The sequence below is a fragment of the Arvicola amphibius genome, chromosome 12 (assembly GCF_903992535.2).
Source record: "Arvicola amphibius chromosome 12, mArvAmp1.2, whole genome shotgun sequence".
Taxonomy (NCBI): Eukaryota; Metazoa; Chordata; class Mammalia; order Rodentia; family Cricetidae; genus Arvicola; species Arvicola amphibius.
Window position 1 is genome coordinate 26,719,881 of NC_052058.2, and position 22,400 is coordinate 26,742,280.

The 22,400-nt window shown below is 45.8% G+C and overlaps 1 protein-coding gene across 1 annotated transcript in view; it reads left to right on the forward strand.

The window, feature by feature from the left end:
• Cacna2d3 (calcium voltage-gated channel auxiliary subunit alpha2delta 3) overlaps window positions 1-22,400 on the forward strand; it is an 842,461-nt gene that overhangs the window by 412,934 nt on the left and 407,127 nt on the right. Inside the window, 1 exon segment of the mRNA XM_038350066.1 lies at window positions 22,291-22,380. Within this exon segment, the coding sequence (XP_038205994.1) occupies window positions 22,291-22,380 (90 nt within the window).

A 22,400-nucleotide genomic window follows, 5' to 3' on the forward strand; every position in this document is an offset into this window, starting at 1 on the left:
TGCCTTAGGGGTTAGAAAACATGTCTGATTCTCGTGATTGCCATCACTGTTATTACCAACATATTTGGGCAACTCACCAGAGAGGTGATGGAAACATAAAGATGCTGGATGACGTGTGCAGCTACACACAGTGGAAATACAGAACCACACCAGTCGCATCCATTGTAAGAAGCCTGACATTATCTACCCATTGCCTTGCTGAGCAGGTACAGTTAACTTTCCTACACAATCCAATATTATTTCATTCTGCTAAAGTCTTGCCTTACAGAGAAGTAAAGCCCAGTTCTGAATTATGGGTAAACAACATGACATGTTTAGATATGGTTGATGAGTGGTATTAAGTAAGATATTCTTATAATTCTACGGCATCCACCTTTGTAAACAGAGGCTGCGTGTTGGTTTCACAGCCGCCCAGACCCAAATAATCACACAGAAACTATTTTAATTACAACACTGTTTGGCTAGGGCTTATGCGTATTCCTAACTAGTTCTTACATCTTAAATTAACCAATTTCTATTAATCTGTGTATCACCACAAGGCTGTGACCTACTGGCAAGGTTCCAGTGTCCTTTTCTTTCGGCCGCTACATGGCATCCCCTTGACTCTGCCTACCCTCTCTATATATCTCTGTTCAGATTTCCCACCTGGCTTTGCTCTGCTAAGCCATTGGTCAAAACAGCATTATTTATTAATCAATAAAAGCAGCATATATACAGAAGGACATCCCACATCTCACCTTAGTAAGAAAGGGCACAACTGTGTGCAGCATGAAGAAGGATGTACATTTGCTCATTACTTCCACCCGTGTGGGAATCTATTAAGTCCTTTATTTGGATTTGTGTGTGTACATGTGGACAGGTTTTCTGAAACTCTCTCTCTCTCTCTCTCTCTCTCTCTCTCTCTCTCTCTCTCTCTCTCTCTCTCTCTCTCTCTCTCTCTCTCCTATGTGTGTGGTCTATCTATATCTATCTATATGTCTTATTGATCCCTGGCTGTGAACTGCTGAATTTCTAGTCAAGAAGGGACTACTGCACTGTGGGTACTACTGCACTGTGGGTACTACTCTTCATAAACAGTTTTGTCTGGTCCCCATGCTTCCAGGAACCATGGCCACTTTTCTGGGTTCTACCTTGACACCCTATCAAACAAACAAGCTACATGTCACTGTTTGAAATTCTCCAGAGCTTTGAGGGAGAATTCATGAAACTGATTAGACCCTGAGGCCCTAGTGAGCAATTCCCATCAGCTCGCATGTGCAGAGGAAGAGTCCCCAAGTCCTCTGCCATTCTCCACTGTTTCCTGGAGACAGGGTCTCGCTGAACCTGGAGCTCCCAATGCTTTCTGGCTAGGCTGGCATCCAGCAAGTTCCAGCAATCCTTTGCTTCCACTTCCTATGCCAGCACTGGAGTTGCTGACTCACATGGCCATGCCCAGCTTTTATGTGTGAGCTAAAGATGCACACTCAGGACCTCACACTTCACAGTGACAGTCTTAGCCACAGAGCCATCCATACAGCAGTTCTTGGATAGTCTCTGTGTGTCTGTGCATGTGGGTTGTGGATGCCCACAGCAGTCAAGAGAATGCCTGGGATCTCCGAGAGCTAGAATGACAGGCAGTTGCTAGCAGCCTAATGTGGGTGCTGGAAACTGAACTCTGTTCTTAGGGAAGAACAGCATGTTTTCGTAAACCATCTGCCCTCCCTGGGTGTTTTTAATGGGATCATCCATCTACTGGGCTGGAAGGAGCTGTAATTTCACAAGTATTTACCTAATACTATCAGGGATTTGGCTTTAGAATGAAGCCCAGTCTCATGTGGATGTCCTTGGCCAACAGTAAACAAAGCATTCTCCAGGTAAACACACGCACATTGTATGCTGCATGTAGCCCAGGCTGAGGGTCATGCTGGAGACTTGTTAACTAAATGCTGTTACTGTGGAGCGAAGCTCTGGGACTCATAGTCAGTATCTAATATCTGAAGAAACGTGTCTCACGTAAAAGCTCAGGCTAGTTTTTTTTTGTTTTTTTTTGTTTGTTTGTTTTTCGAGACAGGGTTTCTCTGTAGCTTTGGAGCCTGTCCTGGAACTAGCTCTTGTAGACCAGGCTGGTCTCGAACTCACAGAGATCCGCCTGCCTCTGCCTCCCGAGTGCTGGGATTAAACGTGTGCGCCACCACCGCCCGGCTTGCTCAGGCTAGTTTTATGGCAAGTATTACTGGTGGGAAGGCATGAAAGCACAGCAACCAGGGCATCTGACCCTATATCTTAAAATCCATGCTGTGGGTTAAATCATCACCCCAAATTAGTACAGCTTTACCTTCCCCCAGCTGTTGTACCGGAAACTGACCAGGAGAACTGGCCTATGCTGGAATAAAGCAATACAGGCCTCCCACCCGCTCAGCCTGGGGGTGCAACTTCATCCTTTGCAAAAGCCTTCCTGTTTCTTCGCAACCCATTTGCTCATCACATCCTATAGGGCTGGAGGCCAAGCTCCAGGCCTCATTCTGTATTAGACAAACTGAATCCAGGGTGCCGTGCTCAGGATAAAAACGAAAAACCAACAACAAAAACCACTGTTAGAAGGATACTCATGAACACCTCTGCAGATCAGAGTGGTCAGACATTTCACCCGGGTGCAGCCTGCGTGCTGTCCACATTAACAATCTGCGCTCGACTGTGCTGTGTCTTCTTTTGAGAGAGCTGCAGGTGTTCACGGCCTCTGCTTTCCTTCCTGTATGCGTCACGTGAACAAGTTAATGAGTTAATAATGAGAAGCTTAACGATTTGGCAGGCAGACCAGCGTGCCTTCTTCCATGCTCGGATTCTCCCATCAACACTGCAAAGCAGCCCTGTGGCCTGTCTTCTAGCTTTAATTATTCTACAGGATTAAGCCTGTTGGCAAATCTGGTTGAAATGAGCTATGAAAATCACTGAATGTCTTAGGCAGGCGTGATTTCGCTCTGTGCTCTTCTGCAGGCCCGAGTCTGGGCGCCAACTCATCCGAACCTTAGTTGCCTCCCCCATCACATGGCAGAGTTGAGGTGGTGGGTGGGAGAGCTGCCGTGTCTTTGCCTCGGCTGGGATCACTGAGCCTGGGGAGGACCCAGATGCTAGACCCAGATCCTATGGTCTGCAGGCCAACATCCCTGGCAGCCTCAGTCAGCTGGCCTTGGCACAGCCCCCAAATGGTCAGTGATTTAGTTTCTTCAAACTTGTTAGGATTGGCAGTTTATGCCGAGGGCCATTTCCTAGAGTGGGCCTGTCGCCTTGGCACAGAGAGGCCAATGTGTTGTGTAGGCTATCATGTCTGGGGAGTGGGACAGTGGGACAAATTTCTCACTTGGGTAGAAGTCTAGAAATAAGAGAAACAGCTCTAAAGGCATCTGTGCATGGTACAGAGGATCTTTCCTATCTTCACAGAGGGAAGATGTTCTTTTGTTGTGAATCTGTAAACTATTTGCCTGGAGTTGAGCAGCTTTCTTGGTTATTTGCTTCCAAATCTCACTGGGTTGAGCTGGATTAACCTCATTTAACAGCCAGCTGGGGCTTGAAGGGAACATCCAGCCTGGATCAGCATGTAATATTTGGAGCTGAGTTCTCATTAGCATTCCACTAAGGGGGCAGAAGCCTGTAGCCTGGCTTTTCCTCAAGGATGAGTGTGGGATCTCTACACTGCCGAGTGAAGAAGATAACGTGGCATGCTGTGATGTGCCCAGGGAGCCTCTGGCTGTTCTTGCTTTTGCATTTTCTTTCTCAGCAGTGTCCCAAGCCTCTTGCTCTCTGCTTCCTTATGTGTGTCTGTAAGGAGCTGCAGGTCGAAGCAGCAGCTCTTACATGGAGCATTTTGCCCCTGGAAGCTCCAAGTGACATCTAGAGCATCTCAGACATTGCCCCTTCTGAGCCTGTACTTGATCACCCTGTCCAGAGAATTCATTTCCACATTGCATACATGTTGCCAATGAAACCAAGTATTCTGTTGGACTGTGTTTTATTTGATATCCGTATCTTGTGATTGGATTGTTACAAGGTCTTCTTGGCAGTTGATATCTCAAGCATCACTTTTTCCTTGTAGGTGTATCATGAAGGGTGTAGCATGGTCTCATTTGACTGTTTGTGTTTATGACTTTTGGCGTAAATTTTGTTTTCTGGACTCCCATTCTCATCATCACAGTCTAGGATGGTGACGGCAAGATGGCAGTAGCAGCCAGACAGACCCAGCAGTAGTAGCTCAGAGGGCTTCATAGGAGGCAGCAAAGCCAAAAGGGGCCTGTGCATTATTTCCAGGCTCCTACCTAAGTGAGCTGTTTTGTTTCAGTGTCCCACTTCCAGGACGTTATAGGTGCATCTCACACTGAGGTCTCAGTGCCAGACAATGGTCCCTACTTCAGAAACACCTTCACCATCATCTACCAACCAACCCCAAGTGGTCCAGGGCTTGAGATTCCCATTGTAAAATGAAAAACATCTTATAAACTAGGGACCCTTTAAGCCTGGAGCCTCTGAGTACTTTTAGCAAGCTTCCCAGGGATTCAGTGGCCGTCTGCTCCCAGCATCCTGTTCGACACCACCACTCACAGTCCCAGCATCCTTCAGTTCTGGCAGCTCCACTTGCATCTGACTGAACATAGGCACAATATGAGCGTGCTGCCCCGGCCTCTGAGCACTGCTCTCCATCCAAGTCCCAAGAACTAGAATCAAGTGACTGACTCCTTTGAGGGTTCGAAGTAATGCTTTTATGGTTAGGAGTTGTCTTGTAAATGTGTTCCCTTACCCTGATCTCTCACACAAGCTAATTTTAAAATTGCTACATCAAGTGAACTGTGGATGATCCTTTCGCCAGTTGCTGGTTGAAAAGAAATTCTGCTCTCTGATGTCATGACCCTGGAAACCAAAGCCAGGCATCCATAAACACTGGTAAACATTTGAGTAGAGACAGAGACCAAAACTCTTACTGGAGACAAGACAGCCCTTTCCTTACCACGCCTGTTCTTAGGTTGCCCAACTTAAGCCTCTGCCGCCATCAGGGTGGTTTTCAATACTGCCACAGTCTGGTTATAGTCAGTCCCTACCATAACTCATGCTGAGGCCCAAGTCCCACTGTGGAGGCTGGCATGCAAGAGGGCTTAAGGTCTTTCCAGCACTCCCAGGTGGACATACAGGAACAGTTTACTTTTGTGAGTCAGTGTGACACACTGAGCTGCCCACCTTTGTTTGCCTGTCTGCTTGCTTTTATTTCTGGCTGCTTCACATAGACAAACCTGGACCCTCTGACGCCAGAAGCTGAGCAGCAGCATCCATGCTCTCGGACTTCAAGAACTGTGAGACGAAATAAGCCTCTTCCCTTCATAAATTACACATGAATGGGTGTTTTGCTCGCACAACAGAACATGGGCTAGGCATTAAACAAAGCAGTGGGGCTTCTGATTTATTGAATTTAAAGATGTTGAAGATGTCAGCAGAGCATTAAGTAAGAGTAGGACCCTTCAGAGCACGGGACAAAGGTGACCACGCAGGTTCCATGACCAAGAAAGGTGACTCCATATTCACAGTCAGTTTTATTAGCTCCGATAATAAATATTCTCCTTTCTGTCTATCTAGTGGGAGCTTCCTAAAAGTATCAAACTGATCCCATTAAGGGCAAGAGCCCTCACTACAACAGGGCATTTGTCCAGTGACATGGGCAGAGTTTTTGGCTTTAGGATGCCTCCTCTGATTCTTTTCAAAAGCAATTCTTGGTTTCTTCCCACGTTGTGAAAGTTTTTCTTGCTGCAAGAGGAGGCTGCTCCTTCTTAGCTCAGACCCTGGCAGGGGCCTGGATTGGAAACTCAGACACACCTGCCTCACAGGCTGGGAGTTCAAACTGCCCTTGAAGAAGCATAGTGTCTGCTGGTGTCTGGGTGTTTCCTCTGAAGGTGGAGGCTTTGGTGGCTTTGGTGTCATGATCTAGGAGTGCGTGGAAAGAAGTGGTGGGGTGGGGCTGTAAGCTTCCACCTGCTCTATCATAATTGGTTTCATTTGTAATGCATGCAAACACACTTAGGGAGATAGCCTGGAAGGTGGCTGCCTGCCTGCCTAGCTCTTAGGGCTCCTTTTGGGTGGCTCTAGGGAGAAAAGGTATTGCACTTGCCTCCTTCTAGGTGGGCTGGTGAACTCTCCCAAGTATTTCCTCTTTGTTCTAGTCACCACCATTGCCAGGCTGTTTCCACCCTACCTATCTGATCCTTTACTTTGTTTTTTAATGGCTAGCTCCTCTCAATTTCCCTTCGAGGTCTTTTTAGTTCCCAGAAAATGTCCAGACTCTTCATTTGTCTATGCTGATCCCTCAGCATCAGCCTCAGCTTCTATAGACAAGTATATCTCTTCTTCCCTTTATGTTGGTCATCAGCATCAGCATCAGTACCAGCTTCTAGAAGACAAGTGCACCTCTTCTTACCTCTAAAGCATCCACATCAGCTTTTGAATACAAGTGCATCTCTTCTTTCTTCTATGCTGTTGTCATAATCAGCATTGACATCAGCTTCTGGAAGACAAGTGTATCTCTTTCTCCTTCTCTGCTGGTCCTCAGCATCAGCCTCAGCTTATGAAGAAAAGTGTGCCTCTTCTCCCACTGTCCCACTGCCCAAAACCCAGGGGACAGACATCTAATTATGACTTTCAGGCTAAGATTCCAAAATATGAAACCCTACCAGAAATAAGGACATCTTGGTAGCAAGGCTTAACCACAGCAGCGATCCCCCCCCCCCCCCCCCCCCCGAGACAGGGTTTACTCTGTGCAACAGCCCTAGCTGTCCTGGAACTAACTTTAGTAGACAAGGCTGGCCTCAAACTCACAGAGATCCACCTGCCTCTGCCTCCTGAGTGCTGGGATTAAAGGTGTGCACCACCACCACCCAACTGTGAAGATTTTTAATGATACTTTCACATTAAGAAAAATCTCATTCATAATGTGAATAAACAAAAGGGAGAGAATCACAAGTTGTGTGTATTGCTGCTGTCAAAAAAGGCAAAAGCTTGTTTTTGTATTATTCCAGAAGGCTATCCAATGTTTTTTTCTTAAAGTACATTTTATTTAAATATCTCCTAAAACCAAGAGTAAGTTGAAATGACCTTTATAGGCATACGTAAGTTCATCTGCTATATTTAATATGACTACATAACACTCCATCCTTCTTATTGTTCAATACATAGCCTGCTTTTTATTTTTATTATCATTATAAATAGTGTTATGATAGACATGGTTCATATAAACATTTGGATATTTGCTTGACTGATTCTTTGGGGGGTAAAACCATTTGAAATTGGGCCAAGTAATATTTAACTTTTGCACACATGTAAGCCTTTATATGCTTGTTAATTTTAAAAACCTAGTTTAAAAGATATTTATCTGCCCCAGGCTGAGCACTGTTGGGGTTTTGAGAGTATGAATGTCGGCAAGGCTGACAAAGGCCTTTTTGTATGTGTGTGATGGCATCATGCTGGGTGACAAAGGCCAGTCTCAAAAGGTGGCACTTGCATGGTTCCAGTCATATTATATGCTCAGAATTAGTTGCCAGTGATGAAGGTTGGACAGATGGCTTAGGGGCTAAGAGCACTTGCAGGACTAAATTTAATTCCTAGCATCCACACTAGGTAGCTCACAGCCACCTGTAACTACAGCTCAGGGGATATCATGCCCTCTTCTGGCCTCTGTGTGTGGTGCACACATTTGTGCATACGCTGCCACACACATAAGTAAATCTTAAATGAGTATTTCAGCGATAGAGAAGGATTAGTGGTCTCCAGAGCTTAACTGTGGAGCACGGCTGTGATACAGACGGTCAACAAGAGGGCTTTTGTCCTTCAGTTAGAGAACAGTTTCTTAACAGTGATTTCATGGGCCTGTTCATATAATAACATTTTATAAAATCGTATGCATGCACAAGATGATTAGAAAGCTGATGGAATCCAGTGAGGACTGCAGTCTACTTCACGGTGCTGTGCCTTTGTCAGTTTCCTGGCTTAAATCGTGGTTCTTTGGTAAAGATATTATCACTGGGGGAAGTTGGGGTAAGAGCATGGGAGCCAGGATTATTTTGAAACTTTTGTGAAATCCTACAATTATTTAACATGAAATGGTTTTTAAAATTCCCTTAGGAACATTCAGAAACGTCCAAGAGTTTATGTGTTACGTTCTTCACTCAGTATCATCCATGTGTTTTCTGATTCACCTTCCAAACAGCCTGGACCGTCCCTTCTGTTGTCCTTATTTTGGTAGTGAAGCGAAGAGGCTCTACCAGAATCACTCCCATAATAAAGATGAAAAAACCATGGGGTAGGCTTTAAAAAACAGAATTTGTCCTTTCAGTGCTATAAGGCTCTTTCTTTTCACCAAATGTTGTGATGTAAAGAGTCCCATGTGCTCATAGTGCCCAGCTGGGGAACTCCATGCTGGTGCTGGCTCATGGTACACAGCTGGGGATCTCCATGCTGGTGCTGAACAAGATAGCTTCTGCTTCTTCTAGCTGCTTGCTGTAGATCATGGGTCTTACAGACTGGAAAGTATCATGGTATTGTGACAAAGTAATAGAAATATATTTTTTAAAAAGAAGAAGAAAGAAAAAAGAAAGGATCCAGATATCTCCATTGACAGAGCGTCAGCCTTGGACCAGTGAGAAGACTTAGTGGGTGAAGGCACTTTCCACCTAACCTGATTACTAAAGTTTGATCCAGGAACTACGTGGTGGAAGAAGAGAAGTAGTTCATCAGATTTGTCCTCTTCTGACTTCCACATGAGGACACACAGTCAGACAGACACACACATACACACACACACACACACACACACACACACACACACACACACACACACTTATGGGTGAAAGAGGAAGAGAGAAATAAAAAGTTTGTATCACCTGTCATAAATGTGCTATTAGCCAGGTTTTGCTATGGACAATGCTTACTGTGAGTTGAGTTAAAGAGAACAGAACCAGGACACTGGGGTCACTTGAATGTTCTGTGGACTCGGATACTTGTTAGTGATCTGAAACCATGCACTTCACTTGTTTGGTCTGTTTTCTTACCTGGAAAACAGGGATTAAACATGGGAAGGTGTGTCATAGACTGAATTGTGTCCTCATCATTCTTAAGCCCATTCCTGTAACTCAATTGTATTTGTATATGGGTTCTGAAGTACTACTTACGGTGAACGCAGCTACCAGGATGGTTCCTGATCCAATATGACTGTTGTCCTTGGAGTCAAAGTGGGAGACCTCAGGGGTAGTTGTACGTCTAACAAGCAATCAACCATTTGTGAGGTAAAGAGGAGCCTTTAGGAGAACCCACATCAGTCAACACCTGGCCTCCCAACCTCCAGGCCTATGAGAAGGGGACCATCACTCCTTTTAGGAGTCAAAGAGCCTGAGGTCCTGCTTTCTAAGACTCACAGTGCAGATCATTTCCTCTACAAGGTGTCACCAGGTAGTCTTTTGTGTCTGGCCTCAAGATCCACAGGGTACCAGTTAGGCTTACTTGTCAGCGATGTTGTCTTTCATCTGCATTGCTGACCAGAATGGCGACTTTATTGATGGAGTGTACTTTCCAGTGGCTTCTCTAACTTGACACCAACAAGGTGCTAGGGGTCAGAACAGTAGTGTTGGGGAAGATCATTTAAAACATTGTGCCATCCTATTAGTAATTGCTGTGGGACAGTGGTCTTTTATCCTGTCACTTGTATTAATTTTAATAAAATGCTGATTGGCCAGTACCCAGGCAGGAAGTAGGGGCAGGCAAGGATAACAAGAGAATTCTGGGAAAAGGAAAGATTCAGTCTGCAGTCGTCACCCAGATGCAAAGTAGCCAGACACAGAGCAATGTGTGTAAAATGTGACTACCTTACTGGAAAAGGTACCAAGCCACGTGGCTAACATAGACAAGAATTATTGGCTAATATAAGTTATAAGAGTTAATAAGAATCCTGAGCTAATAGGCCAATCAGTTTAATGTATACTTCTGCGTGGTTCTTTGGGACTGAATGACTGCAGGACCGGGTGGAAGAGAAACCTCGGTCAACAAGTAATAACAGAGACAGAGAGGGAGAGGGATAGAAAAATAATTGCTAGTTATCAGAACATTTGGTATTGAATTCATGTGGTGCTTTTGCTTTTACATAGATTATGTTTATCTTTTTAAAAACTCTGTATCATCTTGCCATCTTCCCCTCAGTACAGCCTTACTTTACAAGAATGATGTTAAAGAAAAGTACCACGATGAACTCATTGCCCATGCCAGCCAGGCTGGGAATCACAGTGGGTTTTGATTGCTCTGCCTGGGATCTTCCTTCTCCTGCCTCTGTTTTTTTCTTAAGGACTGAAGTAGGAGGATTACCCCCTGAAAACTTGCAGACCCATAAGTTGGGTTCCAGACAGCTCCCTCGGGAGGAAGACTACTTTTCTCTAGATGAACCAGTGTTTCCTGGTCTAATGCCTCTGTGCTAGTCACATGCTGGGCCTTTTCCTCCAACAATGAGTGGCCACACCTTCCCGTGGACTCTCATTCCTCTGGCCCTCACTTTACTCGTTGAGAGATGCTCATCATCCTAGTCCAGCTAGGACCAGCAGCCCTGGGACCCTGAAGTACAGGGGAACTAGGGAGCCAGGGGAGAGGTGCAGGGAATGAGTGACTTCCACATTAAAGGACCTACCTTAGCATTCTCATTTATTATCTCTGTGAAAGGTACCACCCATGTCAGGGAGTGAGCTGGTATTATGATGCCTCTTTAAAAGATGGAAATAATGATTTTCTTTCTAAAGTTCCTTTAGCTTCAGTTAAGAAGCAAATAGGAAGGGGTTAATTAGGCTCTTCCTGACCTCTGGAGAAGAGGCAGTGGTGTGACTTGCCAGCTGATTGGATCCCTCCTCCACACCAGTGTGTTGCTGGGATAGTCAGTCACTCTGGGTTCAGAGGAAGGACCCCACTATCCGGGATAGCTGGTATCACAGGAATAGGTATTGGTGAATTGCTGTGAAAGCACCATCTTCTGTCTAGACACAAGAAGATCTACATGGGCAGTGCCCTAGAGGGATAAAGAAAAGGGCGCAAGTTTGCCTCTAGCGTGGGAACCAACACTGCAGACTCAGTACAGTGAAGAGTGAATGACCATGACGAGGCCCCAAGAGAACACAGCATACAATAGATTTACATTCCCACTGGGCAGGTGGACTGAAGAATTGCAAGGAGACATTTTACTTCAGAAAAAAACTAGAATATTTAGAAGACTGTATCTTTAACTATCCATTGGAGAGCCTGAAAAAGAGAACTTTATTGATGAGTCATGTAGCTCTCTGTCTTAGAGTGTTTTCTTCAGTTTCATCGTCTTGCTAGTGATTGAATCTTAATTTTCTCAGTGGGAGCATGCAAGTTGTCTTCAGAGTTCCCGATGCCTGTGCCTTCATATCCTGGGGTTGAAAATCTATCCTTCTAGTCCCTTTGGATCGAAGCTGATTTGTTTTTGATGGAGTTAGTCTTGAGTCTCTGCTGCCCTCTTCCTTGAGGTTTTGAATTTTTGTTTGTTTCCGTGGCTCACCTGCTGAGACCTCTGTGACCTCAAGGTCACCAGCCCCTAAACCTTCCATTCCTTCTCAGCTCCGAGTTTTGAGATCTTTTAATCTTCACGCAGCCATTCTTACTAGCCATCTGTTGAGTGGCAGCTCCAAGTGCCTGATCATTCCTGCTCAAAGGGCTGCCCTTCTCTCACACCCATGGCACACAGTGCCCTCCCTTTCTGGAGTCTGTGCAATCAAATTCACTTATATATGCCATTCTCTCCTATCCTGGGGTTTGGGCATGTCTGTTTCTCTACCTATAATATTCATGGTCTGACTAGTAGCATTCTTGCTCCCAGAAACACATTTGCCTCAAATCAAGGCCCTTATAAGGCTGATGAAGGATGAACTTGAACCTTCAGAGGTGTCGGGCAGACATGAAGGGCAAGACCTGCTGCTTCATACACCTACTGCCATCCTGTATTGGCACACAACGCAGGTGCCCTGTCAGGAAGCATCTGGACTGTGGCTTTCTGTAGTGTTATTTTGTTTGTAATGTAACAATAAAGCTTGCCTGAACATCAGAGTGTTGAACTAGCCATTAGTTAGCCATAGAGGTTAGGCAGTGATGGCTCACACCTTTAATCCTAGCACTTGGGAGACAGATGCAGATGGATCTCTGTGAGTTCAAGACTACCCTGGGCTGCACAAGATTGAATCTGTCTAAAAGAAACAGAGCTCACACAAAGCTGATCCCAGCACTTGGAATCCCATGTCTTTAATCCCAGCAAAAAGGAGGCAGAGACAGGAGTGATGGCTGGGAGGAGAAAGGAATGTAAGGCAGGAGGGGAAAGAAGCTATGGGGAAATCTGAGAATGCAGTCTGAGGATTCGTCGAGACAGGATCGGTCCTTCAGTCTGAGCATTGGTAGAGGTAATAACTCTCTAGTGGCTGCTCTGCTTCTCTGATCTTTCAGTTTTCATCCCCTAATATCTGTCTCCAAGTTTTTATTATCAAGACCAATTAGAATTCATGCCACCACTTTCCTCAGAGCATCTGCACCCTGCTGTGGCCTTACATGAAGCATGGCAGCAGGTCTTCTCAGACTCTGTGGTGGGATGTGTGAGGTGACTAATGTGTCTCCTCTGGGACAGCAGGGTCTAAAGCCATGGTGGGAGCGCTGGTCCACCTGGGAGCTTCCCAGCTGAGGAGCTCCCATGCTGAGCTGATGGCCACCCACGTTCTTACAGGAATAATTAGTGTTTCCGCCATAGAAACAAAGCTGTAGCTGATGTGAGGAGCCTGGTACGAAACAGCACGTGCTGTTCATGTCCAAGAGATCCATCTCGTGTCTAATTTGGCACTGGCTTGAAACAGCTGCTGCCTTTAGACACTTCAATTTGTTATCCACAATAGGAAGGAGACCCGGGAGGTGTCCAGGGCAGATCCATCAGAATTCGTGCCGCCCCTAACTTACAAACAGCTGAGCTACCTCCCTTCTGCCAGCTTTCTTGGACCATTCCATTTTCCTTTTTAGAAACACTTTGTCTCCACTTTCCCCAGAGGAATCAAATGGTAGCCTGAGTTACTAAAGTCTGGGTTTGGAGGTGGCCATGCCATAGATGCGTGCCTTCTTACTATAAACCCTACTGACTATTCCTGGCCCCGTATCCCTGAGCCATGTGGCCAAATATCTACAGAATTCAGCCAAGGAATTTCTCAAGCTAAATGGGTGCCTAAGGGAATCAACCTGGGGTTGATGTTGGGGCGGCAGGCATGTCTTGTCGGAACAGAGAGCCCCCGTTTACAGTAAATAGCCTAGTCATAACTACATCCAATCAGAAGATAGTGTGGGAATCTGGTAGATGGGCTTCAGTGGTTTGGGTTTGAACCATGGAGCCCTGTGAGAGCTTACATGGAGATTTCACAGAGAGACAGCCATGATGGCTGGTGTAGACCAATCTATAGGCTGATAGGACTGTCAAAAGCCACCTTCCTGCTAGAAGGAAAATTGTACCACACTTGTTACTGGCACTAAAGCTTGGAAGGCCTCTACAGGACTCTTGTAATGGCTATTGTTGATTGATGACTTCATGACATCCGGAATGAACTAAAATCCAGGCAGCTCGGAATACCCATGAGGTATTATTTTCCTTAATTAAATAATTTGAAATGGGAAGATCCACTTTGAACGCAGAACTTCCGAGGTGGGAAGATCTGCCTTCAATCTGGGCCATACCTTGTGCTGGCAGTCAATATGAAGGACATGGATGAAGGGAGCTTTTGTTCTTCACTTGCTCTCACTTTTGCTGTAAGTCCCTTCCCTAACTGGCAGTGGAGTCTACTACTTTGGAATTCCAGCACACACGAAGAACAGCTGAGACATCCAGCCTAGTGGATTGCACAGCTACTGGATTCTTGAACCTTCTGATGGTAGACAGCCATTGTTGGGCTAGACTATAAGCTCTTCTACTGAGTCTCCTTTGTATGTATACACACACACACACAGACACACACAGACACACACACACACACACACACAGAGAGAGAGAGAGAGAGAGTACGTGCTGTTTCTCCAGAGACCTAAGCTCACACAGCACTCTCTGAACATCTGCCGAAACATATATCTGTCACTGTGTCAGCAGTAGGGGACAGAGACGCATCTCCACACTGCTTCATTCAATTGCCTAACAAGTTCTCCTGCTCTTTTAGGGACTTCAGCTTGGGCTAGACTGAAATTTCTGGCATTAAAGCAGAAAAGAATCTCAGGACTAGCCAGTTTGAAGCAGAGTTGGGGTTTTATTAACGATATTATGATATAAACTTTAAGTATGAGGCTGCTTAGAAAGACATACCCAACTGCAGGTAGAGGCTTCCCAAGGGAGACTAGCAGTTTTCTTATGAGTCATGTCTACCTCCTTGGTGTGGCCAAAGCACATCTTAAAGGCTGCTAAGAAGCCTTTCACCTGATTTCTTCTCTCTCTGTTTAAGTGAGATGATAGGGCAGCTTCAAAGATACCATGGATGGGATTATAATCTGTTAAGAAATAAATAGAAACAAGAGCTTCAGGAATCACACAGGAGTTTAACACATCTTTTCCCTGTTAATGGGGTTTCCTGCTAAAACTCCTAGAAGATTGTGTGTCCGTAGCCTGGATGGGAGCAAGGCTGTACACACTTATGATTGTTCTCTCACTGTTGCTACAGAGAAGCTGAGGACACACCCTCTATGTCCTTATACTTACCCTGCTTTTATTCTCTACCTCACCTTGAGCCACCCAGCTGTCCCTGTGTGTGGTCACTACTAGAGCCAAACACACTGAGGGACAGTTGTGTCTTATGTCAACTGGACACACAAACTAGAATCATCTGAAAGGAGGGAAACTTCATTGAGAAAATGCCTCCATAAGAACCAACTGTAAGGCATTTTCCTTATTGATGGGGAGGGCCTAGCCCATTGTGGGTGTGGCCACTTCTGGGCTAGTGGTTGTTGGTTCTATAAGAGATCAGACTGAGCAAATCTTAGGGAGCAAGCCTGTAAGCAGCTCCCCTCCATGGCCTTTGTGTCAAGTCCTGTCTCCAGGCTCCTTCCCTGTTTGCGGTCTTGTCCTGGATTTCTTCGGTGATGAACAATATTGTGGAAGTCTAAGCCAAATAAACTCTTTCTTTCCCAGCTTGCATTTTGGTCGTGGTGTTTTATCATGTTTTATCACAATAATAGCAACCCTAAAGCCCGGCGGTGGTGGTGCACGCCTTTAATCCCAGCACTCGGGAGGCAGAGGCAGGCGGATCTCTGAGTTCGAGGCCAGCCTGGTCTAGAAGAGCTAGTTCCAGGACAGGCTCTAAAACTACAGGGAAACCCTGTCTCGCAAAAAATAAATAAATAAATAAATAAAAAATAAAAATAGCAACCCTAACTAAAACAAGTTGGTACTGGCATAGTGGGGTATTGCTGTAACAGACCTGACCATGTTTTGGGGAGGATTGTGGAAAGACGTTGGAACTTTGAGTTAGAAAAGCCATTGAGTGTTGAGAGCTCAGTTGAATATTCTGTCAAAGCTTGGATGATAAGAATGTTGAACACAATGGAGAAGATGAAGGCCTGGCTTTTGAAGTTTCAGAGGGAAGTTTAAATATCAGGGCCATTTGCTATTTTCAATTAAGAGTCTGTCATTCTGGTCACCTGGGGCTGAGGAGTAAGTCACAATTAACAAGAGAATGCAAAAGACCACGCCAGCACCACTGAAGTGAAAACTTGCATTACTAGGGCAATGAATCGTGGTCATCTGGAGCTAAGAAATTAGCAGCAATTAAGACAAGAGCAGTATCATCGAGGTAGAATTTTTTAGGAAGTGTTTTCTCAGGGTCAGTGCACACAAGCTGTGTTCCAGCAGTGGTCAAGGTTATACCTTGTGCTGGCATCTGAACTCACCTAGGTGGAGCTGGTTTTGAAGACATGAAGGGGTCATGCAGAGCAGCGGAGGCTTGACACTGTGAGAGGCCAGGGGAGGCTGTTGGTGGAAGTACAGCCTCAGTGGGAGTTGAAGACCCAGGACTGAGGGTTCATGCAGAGAAACTGAGGCTTGGCAACATGAAGAGAGCCTAGGAGAGGTTAGTGGTGAACGTTTAGCCTAACTGTAGCAAGGGACCCCAGCAGTTTTGGAGATGCCAGTGCCGTGGATGATCAACAAGACCAGCAGCAGCAGTGGAGTGGAACCAACCAGAGCCTAAAAGACCAAGTGTGTGCTTCAGAGGGGAAGCTGACAGATGACCAAGGCCTTTTGGAGGAAGCAAGAAGATTGTGAATGAATCCCAGATATTTGGACACTGAGTTATTTATACTGTTGGAGTTTGATTTTGCTTGGTTGAGACTATGATTGTGCCCTGGCTCTTTCCTCTAGACGAAGGTATTTAATATAACTTTGATTTACAGGAGCCCATAGCTGAAATACTTGGAACTTAAAAAGAAATTGTAGGTTTTAGAGAGATTGGATATTTTAAAGAGACTGAAATTTTAATGTGTTTGAATTTGTAAAGACTGTGAGACTTTTAAAGTTATTTATGTTTTTAATGTTAAGATCTTGGAGATGACTCAGAAAGAAAAGAGTGTGGCTTCATAGTGCTATGTTTGTCAAGTTCACAAGGGATCAGTTTGCTGGCTAGTCCTCTGTCAGCTTGACATGCAAATGAGTCATTTGAAAGGAGGGAACCTTAACTGAGAAAGTGCCTTCATAAGAACCATCTGTAAGGCATTTTATTAATTACTTATGGATGGGGAGGGCCCAGTCCATTATGGGTGTGGCCACTTCTGGGTTGGTGGTTCTGGATTGTATAAGAAAGCAGGCCGAGCAAGCCAGTAACCATGGCCTCTGCATCAGCATCTACCTCCAGGTTCCTGCCCTGTTTGAGTTCCTGTCCTGACTTACTTCAGTGATCAACAGCAGTGTGGAAGCGCAAGCCAAACAAACCCTTTCTCTCAGCAGCTTGCTTTTTGGTCATGCTGTTTCATTGCAGCAATAGAAACCTTAACTAAAGAAGACACTTCCCAAATTACTTCTGGTCATGGATCTAGCAATAGAAGCCCTAACTAAGACACATGGACAGGGAAGCGTAGGCATTCTTTTTCCACAGAGAGATTTATCAATATGATTCTACCAAATGAAACACAGGTACAGGGAGAGCCCACTGCACCAGAGACCTCCGTGGGCCGGGCTGTGTGAAGGAGATAAGCAGACTCCCTAGTTCCTGCTGGCACTGAGCAGGAGGAGCGGTGGCAGGTTTATCTCCCCAGGCAGTAAGCTGCACTAATTGCTTTGGAAGCAAGGCCTTTTCCTGGGCAGCAGCATATGCCACATGAATTGCCTGAAGCAAAGATAAAAAGCCACCTTATTCTTCCTTTATTGAAGTTTAATAATACGGTAGGGCTGTCACGACTTCCCACAAACTGTTTAATTTAGACTGGCTACCTTCTGGCCACATCTGTTGCGCAGTTCCCAGCCCAGCAATTTGGAACCTTCTATTCTGCTGTAGCTAGGCTCCTGAGGACCCTTGGGGATTATGGGTCAGTGAAATTAGCCATGTTTGTATTCATCTAAACCAGCCTGGCCCTTGAAGGCAAGATGTTATTTTCCAAGGTGTATTGAATGACAGAGCTGCAAAGGAGGCCGTTGGTATGGAAAGCATCTGAAATAAAAAGTTTCCGGGGGATGGGTGAGGATGTGCACTTGTGTGTGTGTGTGTGTGTGAGAGAGAGAGAGAGAGAGAGAGAGAGAGAGAGAGAGAGAGAGAGAGAGAGAGAGAGAGTGTGTATGCATGCATATATGTGTGTTCATTTGCTTGCCACGTTATTTTTAAGGCAGGGTCTCTCGTTAAACCAGCAGCTCAACAAGTGACTAGACTGGCTGGCTGGCCAATGAGCTCCCGAGAGCCTCCTGTTTCCACTTACCTGTATTCCAGCTGAACTCAAGTCCTCTTGCTTATGATGTAGATAGTTTAACAGCTAAGCCATCTCCATAGCCACCAACCTTCTGATTTTCTTTTTAAATTTAAATATTGATAATAATCCTCCCCACTCCACCCATTTTTCCTCCATTCGTGCAAAATTTGAAAGCTTTTAAAGAAGCCTACAGTCCACTCCCACAGAACAGCATGTGTGTGGAAGAAAGCCTATGCTGTGATGTGGTGGTGAGAACAGCTGGAGAACATGGGAATGGGCGGGCAGTGTCCTTAGGAGGAAAGTGGCCCCTGGGCCTTGGCAGAACTCCCCTCTCCCAGACCCGAGCTCCCTCACCACTTCTTCCTTTGAACATCTCAGCACAGGCACTGAATGGGTTCCTAGAATTGTCATTCTGGTGCTCATGGATGAGCACCCTCTCTTAGTGACCACAGACCTGTTGCCCTGTGATGTGACTGTCATTTTTGTCACAAGCTATGAAACAGGCAGGGACTCCGAAATGAAGAGGGTTTCACAAGAAAATGGCCAACAATTTTCTTCAGGTGCATCTCTCAACAGCCCATACCTCTGAGTCCAAAGAGGTGAAAGAAGGTTCAGAGAAGAAAAATGTCTTAAAGGAGAAGCAAAATGGGGACAGGAGGGGACAGAAATGTCTTCCTGTAGTCCCGAACCCTGATGGACTCTGCTCTATCCACCATCCAGGCGGTCACCATGACCATTCCACAGATGGCAAGATTGAGGCTTCATGGTCCCTGGCACAGCAAGAACAAGAGCATTTAGTTCATTGTTTTTCTGTTTCTCGCTATTCAGGGACTGAACCTCAGTTATGTTAGTACATAAGATGGCATTTAATATAACCATGATACCAAAAGAGTGTTAAGTTGCTGTTAAACACTAAAGATCCACTGGGCATAGAGTACCTTGATGTGTTCTGTTTGGCACAGACACCTGGTAAGTAGTAAGGTTCAGGGACAGTGATTAAGAAGAAGGGTGGGCCTGGGCAGTGCTGGCATTAATCCCCCAGCATTCAGGAGGCAGAAGCTAGTGATTCTCTGTGAGTTCGAGGCCAGCCTGGTCTACAAAGTGAGTACTTGTACAGCCAGGGCTGTTATGCAGAGAAACTCTGTCTTGAAAAACAAAAAAAAAAAAAAAAGAAGAAGAAGCAGAAAACGGGTGGGGAGGGGAGTGGGGACTTGGGCTGGGGGATAACTCCATAGTGTGCTTTCTTGAAAGAAAATCCTTGTCAAAAAGGCTGGTGCGCAGGTACATACTTGGAGTCCTAGTGCTGAAGGGGTAGGGATCAGTGAAACCCTGCACAGATCAGCTACCCTTGCCTTCTTAGCAGGTTCCAGGCTAGTTCCATGATGTCTCAGAAGCCAAGGTGAATAGCACCTGAGGAGTGAGAGCTGAAATTGTCCTCTAACTTCATGTGGATGTGCATACATGCACACTGATGCTCTTGCGTGTGTGCATGCACACACATGCTCAACCTAAGAAAGGAGAAGCACAAGAGGTACATTTTATCATGAGGACACTTTGCTGAGGCATCATCCTGGCTTCAGGATGTTTGTGACAGCTGTGGTACACAGAGATCCTCTCACTTCAGATGCCCAAACCCAGCACAAACTGATGAGCAAAGAAGCAAGTACTCTGGCTTACTCATCAGGAAAGACAGGGCGTGTCTGTGTTGTGTGGTCTAGCCCTGCTGTCACGACCCAGTCTCACCCTCCTTGTCTTAGTTAGGGTTTCTATTGTTAAGATTTTATCACAGCAACAGAAATGAAACTACGTCTTCTTCAAATCATGTGTATTTTGTTAGTATAAGAGAGTCAGAAGAAAGAAAAAGGGTCCCTGGTCCCTGTGGTGATTTGGAAGAAAATGGCCCTGTAGACTCAGGAAATGGCACATTGGGAGGTGTGACCTTGTTGGAGTGGGTGTGGCCTTTGGAGGAAGTGTGTCACTGTGGAGGTGGGCTTTGGGGTCTCACATGCTCAAGTCATGCCCAGTGTGCAGTCTCCTTATGTCGCCTGAGAATCAAGATGTAGAACTCTCAGTTCCTTCTCCAGCACCAGGTCTGCCTGTGTGCTGCTGTGATGATAGTGGACTAAACCTCTGAAACTGTAAGCCACTGCAGGAAAAGGTTTTCCTTATAAGAGTTTCCGTGGTCATGGTGTCTCCTCACAGCAATAGAAACCCTAAGACAGCCTCTATTTGTATCTTCTAGAGGTCTCTAGATTTACTAGATTGACTTACAGGATAGAGTTTGAGCAATTTAACTATAGCTGTTTTCATACTGCAGAGGCTGAGAACCAGGGAGATACTCATCCTGTGAGTCTAGGTAGCTTGACAGTCCCAATCTATCACTGAAGGCTTAGAGGAGCCTTGGAGAACCACTGATCTTCAGTATGTTAGAAGCCCGGGAGCTTGGTGTACTGGGAAAGGCCCTGAGAAGGCAAGCAGACAGGAGGCAAGGCTTTTCCTTCAGATCTCCTTTTATTACCTGAGCTGCCCCCAGAAGTTGCCACCCACCACTTAGGATGGGTCCTCCCATTTCAAATAACTGGATCAAGAGATTCGCTCACAAGTGTGCCCAGCGGCCTGTCTCTTAGCTGATTCCACATCTGCTCAATTTGACAAGCGAGATTAACCATCACACCACATTAGGCCTGGGTCCCCATTTGTCATTGGTATGATGAGCCAGAATGGTTGCTCTGACTCTTGTGTCTTCGGGTTGGCGCTGTTGGGTGACACCCTCTGTTGGGACGGCAGTATTCTCACGTGCACCCTGACAATGAGGTAGTAGTTACTAGCCACAGGGGCTAATGAGCACCTAAACATGGCTGGAGCTGTAGAGGAGCATGGTTTTTAAGGGAGGGTAAGTTTATTTCTGCTTAATTGTCAGTATCTGGAGGTCAGCCATAGCTACCAAACTGGCTAGAGCAGTGATTAGTGGACATCACAACCTGGGAAATAGTATCCTGGAAAACTGCTCTGTATGGAGATAGAGATGGGCTGAGAGGTACATGCAGCTCTGAGACCAGGGGGTTGGTTTACCTTATTGGTAGGAAAGAAGGGCACACTTTGGAATGAGGAAGGAGAGAAGAAAGAGAAACCAAGGACTCCTCTAGCTATGACACTATTTGTAAGCTCTCTCTTCGGGAAATTATTTTTTCACATGATATATGAATTATAGTTGGAACAGGAAAAACAAAGCAACATCAACTGACCTTGTGACAAAGAGCAGTAAAGCCAATCCGACACGTTTGTTCCATTTGATTCTCCGTGTCCAACAATCGAAGGAACCCTTGCCTGAAGCAGCACGTGACACATAGCCACACATGGATTAAAAGAATGGTAACCATGCAGTATAAACCTGAGAGCCACTGAGCTTGGGGGAAGGTTATGGTACCAGATGGGCTTGTAATGCAGAACCCAACTTACAGTGATTCTGCCCTGGAGCCAGTTAAGGACCAAGTTCTTTGTAAAGAACTGAGGGGTGTAGCACAATGGGCGAGTGCTTGCCTAGCGTGTGCAAGGATCTGTCTTCAGTACAGACCACTAAGACAAACAAAATCAAAGTCCAGATTCGAGCACGCTCTGTGATCCATGTGCCATGTCCTCATGTGCCATACTTCTTTACAGGGCTTCATAGCTACTTTCTTATGAGGCTGAGGCTAGATTTCTACAGAATCATAAGAAACAGAAGAGAGTTCGGGCTGCTACCAAGGAGGCCCAACTTGCTACACAATAGAGATACTTAGAAAGAGGGAACCCCGCCTGAGAAAATGGTTGTTAGATTGGTCTGTAGACATGTCTGTGGGGAGTTAATAATTGACGTGGGAGAGCCCTGCCTACTATGGGTGGTGCTGCCCCTAGGTGGTCCTGAGCTATACAAGACGAGAAAGTGGTTGAACAAGCCATAGGAACAATACAGTAAGCGCCTTTCTTCTGGGATCTCTGGCCCGGGTTCCTGCCTCTAGGACCCTGCCTTGAGCCTCTGTCCTTCCTTCTCTCAGTGATGGAGTTTGACCTGGGGGTTTTAGGATGAAATTAAGCCTTTTCTCTCTGGAGTTGTTTTTGGTCCTTTCTTTATCACCGTCACAGAGAGACAAACCAGGGCACAAAGGTTTCCCAGTGAACTGGTCTGAGAAGCAATTGGCCTGAGAAAGCCTCCTAAGATACAAAGAGGGTGACATCCATCCTGAGCCTCGGGGAGCAGTGTGGAGAGTGGCGGCAGAGCTGGGGAATGAGCTGGTTGCAGGCTCCATGAAGGGGGGAGACACGCAGAGTGCTAATGGATTGTATGCTTTGTCCTTTCAGCACTTCAGGGAGCATCTGGACAAACTTTTCGCCAAAGGAATCGGAATGCTGGATATTGCTCTGAACGAAGCCTTCAACATACTCAGTGATGTAAGGACCTCTTTGACCTA